The 18,917-nt window shown below is 39.8% G+C and overlaps 1 protein-coding gene across 7 annotated transcripts in view; it reads right to left on the minus strand.

Moving 5' to 3' along the window:
- The window catches only part of Chd8 (chromodomain helicase DNA binding protein 8), a 75,821-nt gene that overhangs the window by 33,662 nt on the left and 23,242 nt on the right, over nt 1-18,917 (minus strand). For all 7 annotated transcript variants that reach the window (XM_090320483.1, XM_090320493.1, XM_090320509.1 and 4 more), the window contains 7 exons: nt 17,512-17,883; nt 16,283-16,668; nt 9,775-9,889; nt 2,641-2,823; nt 2,492-2,560; nt 1,528-1,583; nt 243-360 (listed from right to left, as the gene is read on the minus strand). In XM_090320483.1, the coding sequence (XP_090176609.1) occupies nt 243-360; nt 1,528-1,583; nt 2,492-2,560; nt 2,641-2,823; nt 9,775-9,889; nt 16,283-16,668; nt 17,512-17,883 (1,299 nt within the window). The remainder of the gene's footprint in view (nt 1-242; nt 361-1,527; nt 1,584-2,491; nt 2,561-2,640; nt 2,824-9,774; nt 9,890-16,282; nt 16,669-17,511; nt 17,884-18,917) is intronic.

Raw genomic sequence — 18,917 nt, forward strand, 5'->3', positions numbered from 1 at the left:
ACCAAGAACCAAGAGCTCATACCTGTAATCCCAGCTGCTCAGAAGGCTAGGATATGAAAATTATGGTTCAAAAGCCAACCTGAGCAGGAAAATCTTTGAGACTCTTATCTCCAATTAACCATCTTATCTCCAATTAACTGGAAGTAACTCAAAAAACCTGACAGCCTCAGTATCAGCGCACACCCACACATGCGCACGCGCGCATGCACACGCGCACGCACGCGCACACACAATAGTAATACCTCATGGAAGAAGTGTCTCATCTGAGCCATTTTGGTTTTGAAGCGCTTTAGTTTTTGGTGGATTCTCTTATCTTTCTCTAGTTGAGAGATAGTTGCCCATTCACAGTGCAAATAGGAACTGTGGAAGATGGAAAGTTATGGTTCAGAGCATGGAGATTTTTAGATTAACCAGCAGCAGAAAAGACAAATGTATGCATAAATGGGGAGTTGGCTTAGATCAGTGCTTTTTAACTTCTAATTTGCACACAAACCACCTAAGTGGAATATGTTTGAGCATCCACATTTTCAGTTAGTACCTAAGTAACACTAATTCTGTTGACTGATAGAACATACTTAGAGTAGCTAGACCATGGAAGAGGAATATAGGCTTTTATCAGAAATCACTCTCACCACTCTTTCCCACAAAGAATTAGGAATAATCATTTCAATTCCCAAGTTTCTTTCCAAACAGTATTTTTCTGCATTAAAAATATCAAATCCAGGGCCGGGAGTTTGGCCTAGTGGTAGCGAGCTTGCCTAGCATGCACGAAGACCCGGGTTTGATTCCTCGGTACCACATACATAAAAAAAGGCGGAAATGGTGCTGAGGCTCAAGTGGTAGAGCTCTAGCCTTGACAAAGTCCAAGGACAGGGCTCAGGCCCTGAGCTCAAGCCCAGGACTGGCAAAAAAAAAAAATTAAAAAAATTAAAAAATAAAAATCAAAGCCAGGCATGATGGCTCATGTCTGTAAAACTAGCTACTCAGGAAGCTGAGATCTGAGGATCAAGGTTCAAAGCCAGCCCCAGCACTAAAGAATGTGAGACTCGGGACCGGACTTTGGCCTAGTGGTTAAAGTGCTTGCCTAGCATGTACGAAGGCACAGGTTCGATTCCTTGGTACCACATACATAGAAAAAAAGCCGGAACTGGTGCTGAGGCTCAAGTGGTAGAGCTCTAACCTTGAGAAAGTCCAAGGACAGTGCTCAGGTCCTGAGCTCAAGTCCAGGACTGGCAAAAAAAAAAAAAAAAAAAAAAAAGAATGTGAGACTCATCTCCAATTAATCACTAGAAAACAGGAAGCGGGGCCTTGAGGCTCAACGGGTAGTATGGTAGCCTTGAGCTGAAGAGCTCTGGGTCAGGGCCCAGACCTAGGGTTAAAGCCCCATGACCTCAAAAAAAAAAAAAAATCAATGTAAACTAAGATAAAGAAAAAGGTCTATGTTCACAGCCATGCTATTTTATACAAGGAGACTCTCTTACAACCTTATGGAGTTTGGGGCAAAGAGCTCTTGCTCAGGTAACTTACTAGTTTTTGTACTTGACAAAGAATTCTTCTGCTTCAGTATACTGTCCAGAAGGAAGCTAAGGTGGGGGGGGAAAGAAATTATAGTCACTAATTCCCTATTTGTCAAAAAAAAAATAAAAAAACATTCATTTTAACCACTCATGCTATAACTTTAATGTTCCTTGCAAGTATTACTGATTCATGAGTTAAGTAACTAATCTAGTATCTTTATACTACAAGTCTGATAGCTGAGAAAAAAAAGCTCAGCCAGGAGTTTGGCCTCATGGTAGAGTGCTTGCCTAGCATACACAAAGACCCAGGTTTGATTCCTCAGTACTACATGCATAGAAAAAAGCCGGAGTGGTGCTAAGGTTCAAGTGGTAGAGCTCTATCCTTGAGAAAGTCCAAGGACAGTGCTCAGGCCCTGAGCTAAAGCCCAGGACTGGGGAAAAAAAGTTCATGTGTTGTAAATAGATTAGTAAAAAGGCAGTAAGACAGTTGCTATTTACTAGTTACATTATTCCCATCACTGCTTGATAAGTATCATCATCTTATACAGTAGCATTCAAAGAAGCTTACCAAATAAAACCTGTCAGGGAGGATACAGCTCAGTAATAGAGTATCCAGGGTTTAATCTTGTGAAGTCAGCAATTTTATTTATTTATTTTTTCCAGTCCTGGGGCTTGAACTCAGGGACAGGGCACTGTCCCTGAGCTTCTTTTGCTCAAAGTGACTCTATCACTTGAGTTACAGCGCCACTTCTGGTTTTTACTATTTATGTGATACTGAGGAATTGAACCTAGGGCTTCATGCATGTTAGGCAAGCACTTTACCACTAAGCCACATTCACAGCCCACTCCCCCATTATTTTTTTAAATAAGTAAAACCTGGGATGTAGCTCAGTAACATTCTATAACACAGGTTTTTTTTTCTTTTCTTTTTTTTTTAAATTGATCAAATCTGCAAATGTACTGCAATGCCTTACCTCCTTCTTCACAACCCGCATAGAAAGCACTTTGTCCACAATAGCTGCATCTTCTTCACTGGGATTCTCCTATAGCAAAAAGATAATGTCAATTAACAAATGAGTGACAAGAGGGGCAGCCTCTTAAATTATTTATGTTCTCAACTTACCACAAAGAACTGCATGGAAGGCAAAGCCTCACCATCTGGTTCTTGTACTGGTTCAGGAAGGATAGGCTCAGGTTTTATTGGACCAGTTACATCTACCTCTTCTTCCTCTTCATCATCTGTGATCTTTATATCCAGGTCCTCTGTATACTTTTTTCGCTTTACTTGGCGGTTTGAGCGTCTCTTCTGAAGAGAGAACATACATACATACATAATACATGCATACATACATAATACACACACACACACACACACAAAGTTGGAATTAAAAAAAAAAACACATACACACTTGAAATAACTGCCCTTAGGACAAAAAGGGGTGAGACTGATCAAGATGTATTATACTTACAAACTTGTATGTTGAATTGCTGTAGAATTGATAGGATCTACAACTACAGATGGGCATTAGTGGCTCACGCTTTTAATCCTAGCTATTCAGAGAGCTAAAAATCTTAAGACTGTGGTTTGACATCAGCCTAAACAGGAAAATTTGTGACACCCCTATCTGTAAACACCAAAAAAAAAACTATAAGTAGAGCTATGACTCAGGTGGTAGGTGCTAGTCTTGAGTAAAAAAAGGTCAAGCACAGCATCTAGGCCCTAAATGTGTTCAAGCCCCAGGACTAGCATACACACACAAAAAAGAATTAGGATATGAAAGAGGAAGAAAGGGGAAAGGAAAGATGAAATTTCAGAAAGAAAAGGCTAAGAACATTTTAATTTAAATGAGTTGGTTCTAAAATACATGCTAAAACACATTCTAAAATACAGGCTCGTGCCTGTAATCCTCAATACTCGTGAGGATGAAATTTGAGGGTTACAGTTCAAAGCCAGCCCGAGCAGGAAAGTCCTCCTGAGACTCTTATCTGCAGTCCACTCAAAACGAGAAGTGGAGCTGTGACTCAAAGTGATGGAGCTCTAGAGCAAAAGAGCTGAGGAACAGTACCCAGGCCCTAAGTTCAAGGCCCACAAACACCAAAAAACAAAATACATTTACTAAAATAAAACCCTAGAAATAATAGAAAAGGTATAGCATAAAATAAGTAAATATTTTTATTATACATAGTAAAATTTTACTGAAAATATTATTTAGGGGGTAATTCCTCAAAAGAGGAAGAAATAGTGATTGAATATAGACTAAAATACTTACATAAATTAGAATATAATAAAATGGTACTTCTAATCAGTGAAGAAATGGCACATTACTCTGTAATTGGAAAAGACTGACTAAGTCACACAGAGGATTAAATCTAAACATTCTAAAAGCATCAAAGTAGAGCTCAGGTGACTGAGAGCCTGCGTGGTATGCATGGAGCCCTGAATTCAAAAACAAATGGAACAGGGGCTGGGAGCGTGGCGTAGTGGCAGAGTGCTGGCCTAGCATGCACAAAGCTCCAGGTTTTATTCCATATATGTAGGAAAAGCCAGAAGTGGTGCTATGACTCAAGGGGATAGAGTGCTAGCCTTGAGAAAGCTCAAGGACAGTGCTCAGGCCCTGAGTTCAAGCCTCAGGACTAGCAAAAACAAACAAAACCAAACAAAAAAGAGTAGAACAAATAAAGAAATGTAAAGGGGCCAGGAGATTGGCCTAGAAGTAGATTGCTTGCCTAGTATGCACGAAGCCCTAGTTTCCATTCTTTGGTTACCACATATACAGAAAAAGCTCAAAGTGGTACTGTGGCTCAAATGATAAAGCACTAGCCTTGAGAAAGCTTAAGGACAGTGTCCAGGCAGAGTTCAAGCCCCAGAACTGTCAAAAAAGAAAGAAAGGAATGAATGAGTGAATGTAAAAACAGGACATAAAATTTCTAAAACAGAAATATTCATAAAGTAATTTTAAAAAACTAAGGTTATATTCATAAAACAATCCACTAGAAGCAAAGTTAGGGGAAGCAGTAAACAGTAAAACGCTAGATACTGTATCAGAAAATAAATATCTGGCCAGGTACAGCTGTTCATGCCTATAATTCCAGCTGCTTGGGAGGTCCAGGTTGAGAGCAAGGAGAAACTGAGCCCAGTTTGGGGGAAAAAAAGCAAGATTGTATCAAAGACAGAAACAAAAGGAAATGAAAAAGCCCTAGGTCAGATGGCTCACACTTGGAATCCTAGCTACTCAGGAAGGTAAAATCTAAGGATCATGGTTCCAAGCCAGGTGGGATAGGAAAGTCCCTGTGAGACACTTATCTCCAATAAACCACTAAAAAAACAGTGCTATGACACCAAGTGTGGTAGCTCACACCTGTAATCCTAGCTACTCAGACCGCTGAGATCATGAGGACTGTGATTCAATGCCAGCTCAGGCACAAAAGTCCATGAGATTCTTACCTCCAATTAACCACCTGAAAACCAGAAATGGTGCCTGGCTCAAGGGGTAGGGTGGCAGCCTTGAGCTGAAGAACTCAGGGACAGCACCCAGGCCCAGAGTTCAAGTCCCATGATCAAGAAAAAAAGAAAAGAAAAACTGCACTGTGGCTCATGTGGTAGACCCTAGCCTTGAGCACAAAGAGGCTCAGAGACAGGGCCCAAGCCCTAATTCAATCCCCACAACAAACAACAAAAAAAGGGGGGGGGGAGTAGTATCTACAATAGTATCTATATCTTTATACTTTATAGTCTGTGGTATTCTGTCATAGTACCCATGACAAATAATGCACTGCTTTCTATATTTTATTAATCTTTGTCATTACAAAAATATGCCTTTGGTTTCATTTTCTTTCTTTCTTTCTTTCTTTTTTTTTTTTACCAGTCCTGGGGCTTGAACTCAGGGTCTGAGCACTGTGTTCTTGATCCACAGCACCATTTCTAGCTTTTTCTGTGTATGTGGTACTAAGGAATCGAACTGAGGGCTTCATGAATGCTGGGCAAGCACTCTACCACTAGGCCACACTCTCAGCCATTTTCATTAAACAAATATATTAGTTAATACTTTACTTATCTAAAAAACATGAACATTAATTTCAATTTGTGTTCTTACCCTAAGCTAAGCACTGTTGCACTTCTTTGTGAATGTTTACATCTAATTCTCACAACAACCTACTTCACAGGCATTATATGCATTTCATAAATGACAAAACTGAAACTCAAATTGATAAGGCTAGTAAATGTCAGAGTTAGAATTCAAGTAATCTTAAACATGAAACTATTTATGATGCAACTTTTTATGTATCAAGGGCATCCATCTTTCCTCTTCTAAATTTTAGTAACTTCTTTATAAAGACTTATCACATTTGATAATTGAAAAAATATAAGTATCCATATTTTACTGAAAGTTCAAGACTTCATATTTACACTCTCTTTTTTTTTTGATGGGTCATGGGGCTTGAACTATTATAAGCCTGGGAGCTGTCCCTGAGTCACAGCCCCACTTGCTGTTTTCTAGTGATTAATTAGAGATAAGAGTCTCTCATTCTTTAGTGCCCAGGCTGGCTTTAAACCAGGATCCTCGGATCTCAGCCTCCTGAATAGCTAGAATTATAAGCATGAACCACTGTAAATATAGCCACCCAGGTATATTTACATTTCAAATAACAAGATTTTCTTGTTATTTCTGCCTTGGTAAGGTAAAAGAAAAAAATTCCAACTAGTTTTTCTTCCTTTCAGAAACTGGTAGTTATTAACAAGCATGGTTCATACTCGTAATCCTAGCTATTCAAAAGACTGAGATCTTAGGATCCTGGTTTGAAACCAGTCTGGGCAGAAAAGTCCATGAGTCTCAACTCCCAATTCATCACCAAAAAACTGGAAGCTCAGCACACTAGGCTTGAGTACAAAAGTTCAGGAACAGGGGCCAGGAGTTTGGCCTAGTGGTTAAAGTGCTTGCCAAGCATGCATGAAGGCCCAGGTTTGATTCCTTGGTACCACATACATAGAAAAAAGCCGGAAGTGGTGCTGAGGCTCAAGTGGTAGAGCTCTAACCTTGAGAAAGTCCAAGGACAGTGCTCAGGCCCTGAGATCAAGCCCGGACTGGCAAAAAAAAAAAAAAAAAAAGTTCAGGAACAACATTCGAGTTCAAGCCCCACTGACCAGTCTCAGTGCAGAGGGAGATAAGTTTGTTGTAACTACTCAGTAAAAGCCAGAAGTGATGCTGTGGCTAGAGTGGTAGAGTGCTAGCCTTGAACTAAAGAAGCTCAAGGACAATACCCAGGTCCTAGAATTGTTTTTTTTTTTCTTTTTTTTTTTTGGGGGGGGGAGGGAATTGGTAGCCAGTTTTCCTAAATAACATTTCCTAACAATTAAAAATGGCATTTTAGTCATATACACAAAATTCTCATTACTTGTTAAAGTCTATTTCTAGGATTACTACATCTTATTTATCTTTTATTTCTTGTCCAGTTACAAAGTCTTAGTTATCATGGTTTCATTATATGCTATAATATTGATGAGCCTGAGAGGGGTTGCACTATTTTCTTGGTAGAAATGCCTTGACTGTTCTCCCTTGTTAATTTTTCCCAGAAAATACAAATACCCGTTTGTCAACGCCATTATGAAAGGGATTGAGTGTGGTACTACATACACATCTGTAATCCCAGCACTTGAGAGGCTGAGGTAAGAGAATCACTTAGTCCAAGATTAGCCTAGAAAATGTAGCTAGACCTTGTTTCAAAACACAAAAGTAGGGCCAAGAGTTTAGGCTAGTGGTAGAGTGCCTGCCCAGCATGCATGAAGACCAGGGTTCAATTCCTTGGTACCACATACATAGAAAATCGGGAAGTAGTGCTGTGGCTCAAGTGGCAGAGTGCTAGCCTTGAGGGAGAAACCCAGGGACAGTGCTCCGGCCTTGAGTCAAGCCCCAGTATTGGCAAAAAACCACAAAAGTAAAACAATAAAAAGAAGACATTAATATGTATTAATAGTTAAGAGAGGCATTCAAGGTTCATTTAGTCTAAATCTCTATTTTCCAGTTAAGAAATAAGATCAGCTAAGTACATTAGCCAATCACACAGGTCTACTTTGTAGTTTGGGAGTATTAAGAGTCTTCTGAATCCTTTTCTTTCCTTTGTTCCTAGAGCTCAAACGTAGGGCTTTAACACTTAGCTTTACACACAGTGTTTTCCAGCTCTTCATGCTGGTTTCTGGTTGCTTTTGTTGTTGTTGTTTTTGGTTTTTTTTATGTTATGGATGAAAACTAGATCCAAAGATTGTATCACAGGACAACAATAAAGACAGAGGATTAAAGCTTTTTGGCTCTGGCTTCTTTTGATTTTTAGCAATGCTTCTCATCTTTAAAACAGAAAAGGTTTTTTATATTTCTGTTCTTGTTTTGTCAGTTGTGGGGCTTGAACTCTGCGTCTGGGTGCTGTCCTTGAGCTCTTCAACTCAAACCTATTACTCTACCACTTGAGCCACTTCCTAAAACAGTAAAGTTTTGTGACTAAGCACTCAACGTGCAAAGTCAAATTTTTCAAGTCTAAGTTCTATTCTCAAGTAGCAAAAGTAAGGCAAATGCTGGACATGGTGGCTCACACCTGTAATCCTACTCAGGAGGCTGCAATCTGAGGATCAAGGTTCAAAGCCAGCCCGGGCACTCATCTCCAATTAACCACCAGGAAACTGGAAGTGGCAATGTGGCTCAGGGAGTAGGGCAGTAGCCTTGAGCTGAAGAGCTCAGGGACAATGCCCAGGCCCAGAGTTCAAGTCCCAAAAAGGACAAAAAAGAAAAAGAAAAAGTAAGGCAAGGGGTAGGGGTAGAGGAATTGGGCCAAAAACATGAGAAGGGATATCAGTGTGATGCACCTATTACCTGGCAAATGTAACTATAACTCCTCTATACATTACCCCAACAATAAAAAGGGAAAAGAAAAGAAAAGAAAAAGGAAGGCAAAGAGGATAAATTCACAGGTCTAAGATTACTGACATAGCCAATCATTTGAACTATACCATGATTTCAAATAATCTCCTTAGCTTTTGAAAGAATAGAATGAGGAAATAATTGATATTTTAATTTATATTTTTAGTAATGTGTATGTATGTGTATACATCAGTCCTAGGTCTGGGCTATTTTTTGCTCTAGGCTGGTGCTCTACCACTTGAGCCACAACAACATTCCCCAGCTTCTGGCAGTTAATGAACATAAAAGCATCACAGACTTTCCTGCTCAGGCTGACTTTGAACAGTGATCTTCTCTCAGCCTCCTGAATAATTAGTATTATTGGCATCAGCCACCAGCCCCTGGTGGTAATATGCTTTTTGTTTTCTCCCTGTCAGTCCTGAGGCTTGAACTGAGGGCCTGGACACTCGGCACTGTCCCTGCACTTCTTTTACTCAAGGGTAGCACTCTATCACTTTGAACCACCATGCTACTTTCAGCTTTTTCTGTTTATTTCGTACTGAGGAATCAAACTCGGGGCTTTCAGGCTTGCTACTACTAAGTCACATTCCCAGCTTTGTAATATGCATTTGTCTTTAAAAAAAGATTTTTTTAGCCAGGTTCTGGTGGCTCACACCTGTAATGCTAACTACTCAGAAGGTTGAGATCTGAGGATCATGGTTTGAAGCCAGCCTGGGTAGGAAGCTCCATGAGATTCATCTCCAATAAACCACTCAAACATAAATAAATACATAAATGAATGAATGAATGAATGAATGAATGCCAGGGCCAGGAGTTTGGCTTAGTGGTAGAGTGCTTGCTTAGCCTGCACAAAGATCTGGGTTCAATTCCTCGATACCACATACATAGAAAAAAGCCAGAAGTGGTAATGGTAGAGCTCTAGCCTTGAAAAAGTCCAAGGACAGTGCTCAGGCCCTGAGTTCAAGACTGGCAAAAAAAAAAAAAAAAATGCCAGAAGTGGCAGTGTGTCAAGTGGTAGCAAAAGAAGCTCAGGGAAGGTAATCGGGCCCAGAGTGCAAGCCCCAGGAAAAGGGAAAAACAAAAACAAACAAACAAAAAAAAAAATAGAAGAAATCGACCATTCACCTTTAAGGCCTGCTTCAGGTCCTGGTTGGTTAGCTACAATTAGATGTAACTTAAGTATCATGTACACCTTATATGCATAGGCTGGGCTAGTTTTCTAAGGTTAGGTTTTTTTCTAACCTTGAGGCATCATGGTAACCTTCCAAGTTTTGAATCTTGGAGCATTTTGTATTTAAGAGTAGGGATGCTTACCCTGCACTAAGCTCTTTAGGTAGGGATTTTTTTACCTGAATGCTGCTTTCTTCATCCTCCCGGGGTGACTGTGCAGGCATGACTTCCACATCTGAATTATCAGATGAAGTATTACGTTTTCTTTTCTTGCCCACTACAGGAGTGATGGTACTAAAAAGGCAAAAACCAATCTGATTTTCAGTGAGAACAAAGAAGCTTTAGGGTAAAACAGCATGATTAATCGAACTACCACACAGTAGAATTCTGGACAAGTGTGTTTGGATCTTAAGTCACTGAAGAAAAACAAAACAAAACATCGCTATGAGTACTATATTGGAAAAAAGGCATTGGGGATTACAAACTACTATCTGACTACATTTAACAAATCCTTGTCAAATGCTACCACTGTACTCACCAATAGATTAAGAACTACAAAGCCAGCTTGATGCTGGTGGCTCATGCCTGTATTCTTAGCACAAGGCTAAAATCTGAGGATTGCAGTTACAAATCAGCCTGGGTAGACAAATCTGAGACTTTTTTCTCCAATTAACCACCAAAAAGCTGGAAGTAGGAGCAGAAATGGAAGGAAAAAAGGTGAACAAATGCAGTCATGGTGTTCAGCATACGGAAAATGAACTATGCAACTTGTGGGCCAAGGATACAAGACGGAAATAGGGGAAAGCAAAGAATTGCACTTGACTTATTAAATGGAAACCCCTCATGAAACACTTTCATTTTATGTTTTTTGTTTTGTCAGTCATGGCTTTGAACTCAGAGCCTGGGCACTGTCCCTGAGCTCTTGCTCTGCCACTTTGAGCCACAGCTCCACCTCCAGTTTTCGAGAGGTTAACTGGAGATAGGAGTTTCACAAGGATGTCCTGTCTAGTCTGGCTCTCAACTGTGAGCCTCAAATGTCAATCTCCCTAGTAGCTAAGACTACAGGCATGAGCCACCAGCACCTGCCTTGTACAACGTTTTTTAATAAAATCAAAAAATATCTAGATAGATAGATTAGATAGATATATATTTTTTAATCTGGAAGTGGAGCTACGGCTCAAATGGTAGAACACTAAGGGATAGTGCCAAGACCATGAGTTAAAGCCATAGCACTGGCAAAACAACAACAAAAACTTAGAAAGACCTGAAACAAAAACATACAAATCAATGGAATAGAAGATCCAGAAGTAAACTCATAACTATAGTCATTTGAGTTTCAGGGAAGGCAACTTCATCAACAAATGGTATTAAGAAAATTGGCTATCTGCATGTACAAGACTGAACAAGACTGAAGCTACCTCACAATTTCTCACTTGTGTAAAAAGAAATTAAAAATGAAAGATCTGGGCCGGGTGTTTGGCCTAGTGGTTAAAGTGCTTGCCTAGCATGCACGAAGACCTGGGTTCAATTCCTTGGTACCACATACATTAAAAAAAAAAAGCCGGAAGTGGTGCTGAGGCTCAAGTGGTAGAGCTCTAGCCTTGAGAAAGTCCAAGGGCAATGCTCAGGCCCTGAGCTCAAGCCCAGGACTGGCAAAAAAAAAAAAAATCAAAGATCCATATGTAAGACCTGTAACTTGAAACTAATGGTAGAAATCACAGGAAAAACCTGAAAGATATAGGTAGGGACAGTAAGTTTCTTGAGTATGACTCAAATTGCTCAGTAAGAGTCAGAATTAACTGATGGATCATATCAAATGAAAATGTTTCTGTACATTAAAGGGGCCTGGGAAGGTAGCTTAGAAGTAGTGTTTTCTTAGCATGCTCAAAGCCCTGGGTTTGATTACTCAGTACACAGAAAATCCAGAAAAGGTACTGTGGCTCAATCAGTAGAGCGCTAGTCTTGAGCAAAAGAAGCTCAGGGACAGTGCCCAGGATCCCTGAGTCCAAGCCCCAGAACTGGCCAAAAATAAATAAATAAAATAACCAGAGTAAAGGGACAACCCACAGAATAGAAGAAAATCTTTACAAGCTACTCATCAGGGAAAAGATTAATATCCAGAGTATATATAAAGAACTCAAGGCCGAAAAATAAACAAAAGGAGAAATCAAGAAAATGATCCCATTTGCAATAGCCCGAACAGAATAAAATATTTAGGAATTAACCTAATCAAAGATGTACTAATATTGTTTAATGAAAACTATAAAAGCCTAAAGAAAGAAATCAAAGAGGAAATGGAAATGCTCATGGATAGGGAGAAATAACATAGTGAAAATGGCCACACTGCCAAAATTGATATACAATTTCAATGCAATCACCATCAAAATCCCAATGACATTCTTTACTGAAATAGAAAGTGTAATCCAAAGGTTCATATGAAACAAAACACCTAGAATAGCCAAATCAATTCTAGGCAAAAAGAGCAATGCAGGTGGTATTACAATATCAGACTTCAAACTCTACTATAAAGCCATAATAACAAAAACAGCTTGGTATTGGCATAAAAATAGATCAGAAGATCAATGGAACAGAATAGGAGATCACAAATAAAACCACATACATATACTCAATTTATATTCGACAAATGAGTCTCTTTAATTATTGGTGCTGGGAAAACTGGACAGCCATATGCAGAAAACAAAAAGTTGCTCCCAATCTGCTGTCTTGCACAAACATTAACTCAAAATGGATCAAAGACCTCAATATCAGACCTGAAACACTGAAACTGCTACATGACCGAGTAGGAAAGACACTGGAATTCACAGGTACAGGCAAAAAATACTTGAACAAAGTCACAGGATTGAAACATATTGGAGAGAGAATCACAAATGAAACTACCTAAAAATAAAAAGTTTCTGCACAGACAAAGACATAGCTACTAATGTAGCTACTAATGTAGAAAGACAGCCAACCAACTGGGAAAAGATACTTACCAACAATATATCAGACAAAGGCTTAATATCCAATATCTAAAGGGAACTGAAGAAACTAATCCCCCGCAAACCCAACAAACCAATCACTAAATGGGCAAGGGAACTAAAGAGAGACCTATCAAAAGAAGAGGTTAAAATGGCAAAGAAACATAGGAGAAAATGCTCATCATCCACCATCATAAAGGAAATGCAAATAAAAACAACCCGAAGATACCACCTTATCCCAATCAGAATGGTCAATATTCTGAACTCAGACACCATCATAAAGGAAATGCAAATAAAAACAACCCGAAGATACCACCTTATCCCAATCAGAATAGTCAATATTCTGAACTCAGACAATTGCTTGTGGGGATGTGGAGAAAGAAGAACCTATTGCACTGCTAGTAGGAATACAACTAGTACAACTACTCTGGGAGGCAATTTGGAGGTTTCTCAAAAAAACTAAAAACAGACCTTCCCTATGACCCAACCACAGCACTCCTGGGCATCTACCCTGAGCATCATAACCCAGGATATGATAAGGATACTGGCACAGTCATGCTCATTGCTGCACTATTCATAAAAGCCAAGCGATGGAAACAACCCAGATGCCCTACTACAGATGAATGGATACAAAAAAATGTGGAACACACACACACACACACACACACACACACACACACACAATGGAATTCTACATAGCCAACGGACAAGATAAAATAATGGCATTTGCTGGGAAGTGGATGAGACTAGAGTGAATCATGTTGAGCCAGATAAGACCAAAGGAACAAAAGGCACATGGTCTCCTTGATATGTGGATATTAGATCCAAACAGTACAAGAGCGATGACTCAATATTAGGGTACTCAAGGTTACTGACACAATCTTGGAAATATAAATGTAACTACATAGACATAAAAATCTATGATGGGGAGGGCTGGGAGTTTGGCCTAGTGGTAGAGTGCTTGCCTAGCATGCACAAAGACCCCAGTTAGATTCCTCAGTATCACATACATAGAAAAAAGCCAGAAATGGTACTGTGGCTCAAGTGATAGAGCTCTAGCCTTGAGAAAGCCCAAGGACAGTGCCCAGTCCCTGAGTTCAATGCCAAGGACTAGCAAATATATATATATTTTAGCTCAGGACCTGAGTTCTGTCCTTGGACTTTCCTCAAGACTAGAGCTCTACCACTTAAGCCACAGCACCACTTCTGGCTTTTTTCAGTGTATGTGATACTAAGGAATCGAACCCAGGTCTTTGTGCATGCTAGGCAAACACTCAACCACTAGGCCAAATTCCTGGCCCTTGTTCTTAAATTTATGTGCCAGTGATTGCATATAGATACCCCATTCCTGAATACTTATTTGCTACACTTGACATTTGAAATATGATGTAAAAAAAAAATCAATGTTAATAAAATCTAAAAAACAAAACAAAAAAGAACACAAGGCCAGAAGTGTAGCCTAGTGGCAGTGTTTGCCTAGGATGCATGAGCCCTGGGTTAGATTCCTTGGTACCACATATACAGAAACAGCCAGAAGTGGTGCTGTGATTCAAGTGGCAGAGCACTAGCCTTGAGCAAAAAAGTATCCAGGAACAGTGCCCAAGCCCTGAGTTCAAGCACCAGGATTAGCCCTCCCTACTCCCCCCCCCCACCTGAAAAAAAGAGCTCAAAAAATTAAACACCAAAAGAACAAATAATTCAATTAATAAATCATTAGCCAAGCTAAACAGAGTTCTCAGAAATTCTCACTGTGCGACAGGAGTCTGGCCTAGTGGTAAAGTGCTTGCCTAGTCCTGGGTTCGATCAGTACCACATACACAGAAAAAGCCAGAAGGAAGAAGAAATGCTCAACATCTTTAGTCATGGAAATAATGCAAGTCAGGGCCGCGAGTTTGGCCTAGCGGTTAAAGTGCTTGCCTAGCATCAAGAAGATCTGGGTTTAATTCCTCGGTACCACATACACAGAAAAGGCCAGAAATGGCACTGTGGCTTAAGTGGTAGAGCTCTAGACTTGAGAAAGTCCAAGAATAGTGCACAGGCCTTGAGTTCAAACCCCAGGACTGGCAAAAAAAAAATCAATTAAAAACTAAAAAAATAATGCAAATCAAAATGACAGATATTCCATCTTACCCTAGTAGGAATAGCCATCATCAAGAAAACAAAATAATAACAAATTCTGGTAAGGACTGGGGGTGGTATGGGGTATTGAAAGGAACCCTTACATACTTGGTGGTAATGTAGATTAGTACAGTCACCATGAAAACTAGTTCCTCGAGAGTAAAAATTAATTTACTATATAGTCTTCTTTATGACTCTTGGGCTAAAGAAATATAAATCATCATACAATAGAGATTCCTGCACACTATTCACAACAGTTAAGCTATAAAATCAGCTTAGGTTGGGGCCGGGAGTTTGGCCTAGTGGTTAAAGTGCTTGCCTAGCATGCATGAAGACCCGGGTTCGATTCCTTGGTACCACATACATAGAAAAAAGCCAGAAGTGGTGCTGAGGCTCAAGTGGTAGAGTGCTAGCCTTGAGAAAGTCCAAGGACAGTGCTCAGGCCCTGAGCTCATGCCCAGGACTGGCAAAAAAAAAAAAAAAAAAAAATCAGCTTAGGTTACAAACAACGGGTAAATACAAAAAGAAATATGGTAATTATTATAAGTGACTAGTGGGAAGGGGAGAAGGGAAAATGAAAATTTAATGTGGAGTAAATATGACTAAAGTACACCATATGTATGGTTAAGAAAGTACAATTATTTCATCCAAGTACACTATACATTAAGTGTGTATGTGTGTATATACACATATCATGAAACCTCTTTCTTTCTTCTTTTCTTTTTTGCTGGCCTGAGGCTTGAACTCAGGGCCTGAACAGTGTCCTTGGGCTTTTTCAAGACTAGAGCTCTACCACTTTAGCTACAGCACCACTTCTGGCATTTTTTGTGTATGTGGTACCAAGGAATCGAGTCCACGGTTTCATGCACACTAGGCAGGCACTCTACCACTAGGCCACACTCCCAGCTCCCATGAAACCTCTTTGTAGAACTAATTTATGCTAAGAAAAAAGGAAATGATATCAATAAAAGGAGAGAGGAAAAAATTTAGAAGAACTTAGCAGTCCTGTCATTAGTTGTCCTTATTTGTGAACACTCCAAATTTAATATCAGTCCTAACAACTCTTGCGACTTTTTTTTCTGCCATTACAAAGCAGAAAAATCTTCAGCAGGGAGTTGAAGCTAGTAAGACTGGAGAAGCTATATAAGACCATAGAAGGGAAAGAGAAAGCACTCAATTGTGATAAGAAATATAAGTAGTTCCATCAATACTGCTTACAGCTGGAAGTGAGTGCTAAAATTTAAGATATAAGAACAGCAAAGCTGGATCTCTAACAGTTCTCTTTACTGGGGTAGATGATAGAGAAATAATGAGAAATCCCTTGTACATTACAGTGATAAAATATATTAAAAAATACATAAATTTGGAGCTTTTAAAGGAAATATTGACAGATAATTATATTTTTCCTGTGTCTTAGTGTTTTTGTTTTAAAATACACTCATTTGCAAGTTTCTGTTTAATCATATAAGCAATCCAGACTGGAAAAAAAAGTGATCGATCACCTTGAGCTAAATACAACCTTCTGTCAGTATTAGTTAAAAACTAGCGTGTTATCTTCAATTAGGCTATAGAACAGCAGGAAAGTACTCACTTTAGCTTACTCTTGCCCTTAGTTTTAGAAGAACCAGAGGTTTTGCTCTTCTTTGGCTTTTCCTCCTTCAGCCTCTCCCCGCTGTTCTTCTTCCTGCGTTTCTTCTCACCCTCTTCCTCTGGCTGAACACTAGGCAGCTCATCCTCATTGAGGACTCTCGGGATGTTCTGCTCACCCCGGGCTCGGGCCCTGGCAATGGCCTCGGCTACAATCCGATTTGCTTTTTCTTGCTTCTTCTGGTGCTCCAGCCTTCGGTTTTCCTCCAGTCCTGTTTTTCCTCCCGGATGTGGAACAGAACTTGTTGGTGATGACAGAGCTGCCATTTCACTGGCACTTAAAACTTTAACTACAGAAAGTCCAGAAGAGGCTCCTTGGGAAGAGCCAGCCTATAGAAATAAGGACACTCTTATTTCAACTTGTTTGCTGTTTACAATGGCCTAAATAATCCAGACTACAAATTAGTTCTCTTATCTAAGAACCAGGCTCAGAGAAAGTCTTACTGAACTCAGATACATCTGAAAAAAACGTGTTTTTGTTGTTGTTGTGGCTTTTTTTTGGGGGGGGGGGAGAATTATCCCAAATTAAAGCTCAGTTTTTTTTGTTTTGTTTTTTCCATTGTTGGTCATGGGGCTTGAACTCAGGACTTGGGTGCTGTCTCAGAGCTTTTTCACTAAAATCTAGCATTCTACCATTCTGAGTCACAGTGCCATTTCTGGTTTTCTGGTGGCTAACTGAAGATAAGAGCCTCACGGACTTTTCTGGCTTTGAAATGCAATCCTCACATCTCAGCTTCCTGAGTAGCTAGAAATACAGGGGTACGTCACCAGAGCCTGGCTAATTTCATTATATTTTTGGCCATGTTCTCCCATCCATTATTTTAGAAAAATTACAACTAATATATCTAGTTTTGGTCTCTGGCCTAAACATGTGAGAAAAGAAGGAGGGAAAGGGAGATGACAGTCACTTGACTATCCAAGTCAGAAGCAATTTCAAATTGCTTTTATTTCATAATAATGTAAGACTAAACACCTCAAAGACAAAAATGAGATAAATCATTTCTAACCTCAAACTTAACAATAATGCAGCAATCACTACATAATATAATTAAAATAAGGTTAAAGAATAAAAGACTGCTATCTATTTCCTAAAATCAACAATAAATGGTAGCTGAACATAGTGACAAGAGACCAAGGGTTTTATCTCTTTTCCCTGCTAAGTAGGTCTCTCACCTGTGGCTGCAATACCATCTTCAGTGGTACTGAGAGTCTCTGTCCTGGGCTTTGCCCTGGTCCCATTATCTGAGCCTGCTGCACAGAAGAGAGAGTCAGTGGCTGGGTTGAGGGGGATTGCTGGGGCTGGGGTTGTGAGGATGGAGGCTGTGGTACAATCTGGATTTTTTGCTGCGGCTGTTGCACCTGCAGCTGGATAGTCACAACTTTGGCAGGTTGCCCCTGGGCATTCTTGGCTTGAGTCAGGGCTGCCAGCTGGTTGCCCTGTAATACTATCTTGCCTGGTAGACTCCCCAACACAACATGCCGATGTCCTTGGGGACCTCCAGACTGTGGCTGCTGGAGGACCAGGGTGATGCGTTTTGATTCACCCTACAGTGAAGAAAGGAAATGGAACAAGAGACACAACATTAAAATACACTTGTTTTCTTCATCCTAGATTCAAAAAAGCTGAAGATCAGAGAACATTCTTCATTCATTCCCCCATCTGTCTTGCTAAAAACATTTATTGATATCCATTCTTCCTAATGATTTATCAAGCCTAATTTTGAAAAAATTCTGATGGGGGGCTCACTATCTTCTAAGACAATCATTTTGCTTTTGTAAATCTATGAATTGTCACATTGAATTGAAATCTGCTTCTTTATAGGGTCTCCTAACTCTAATATTGCTTACCAGACCCTCACTCTTTTAAAGCTTCTACTTTCTTGTAAGAAAAATAGTCTTTAGAATGAGAATGGCAGAAAGAGGTGCTTCAGAGGGCTAAAGCAGGCCAACCCCAAGTTCAAAGTTAGCCTGGGATACAAAGCAAGACCAATCTCAAAACAAATGACTTAGAGAAAGATAATCTTGGGTGGGGAGTTTGGCTTAGTGGTAGAGTGCTTGCCTAGCATGCACTAAACCCCAGGTTTGATTCCTTGGTACCACATGCATAGAAAAAGCCAGAAATGGTGCTAGCCTTGAGGAAAAAGCCCAAGGACAGTACTCAGCCCCTGAGATCATGCCCCAGGACTGGCAAAAAAGAAAAAGAAACTAGAGAAAGATAATCCTTTCATAAGTCTTACAAAAACCCATTTTCAAAGATGTTTTCTTCTCCTCTATTTTTCCCACAAAACTGCATCATACACCATTGTGACTTTTTAATTAATAACTGTCTTTTCACAGCGTACTTAACCTACACAATGACTGTGGGCATTTTATATTGAAAATCAGCTAGGCTTAGGAAGTAGGCACAGTAAACATGTGAGAGCTCGAAATACTTTTACATTAATGGCTTCCACCTAACAGGTGGTATGTGGCTACCCAAGATGTCACTTAAATAGGTTTGTTCAGAAACAGCTCTCAAAGGTGTTCAATCATACAGTTAGCTGCTGGGCCCTCTATGAAACCAAAATTCACCTCCCCCT

The sequence above is a fragment of the Megascapheus bottae genome, chromosome 2, assembly GCF_031878675.1.
Source record: "Megascapheus bottae isolate mThoBot1 chromosome 2, mThoBot2.hap1, whole genome shotgun sequence".
Classification (NCBI taxonomy): domain Eukaryota; kingdom Metazoa; phylum Chordata; class Mammalia; order Rodentia; family Geomyidae; genus Megascapheus; species Megascapheus bottae.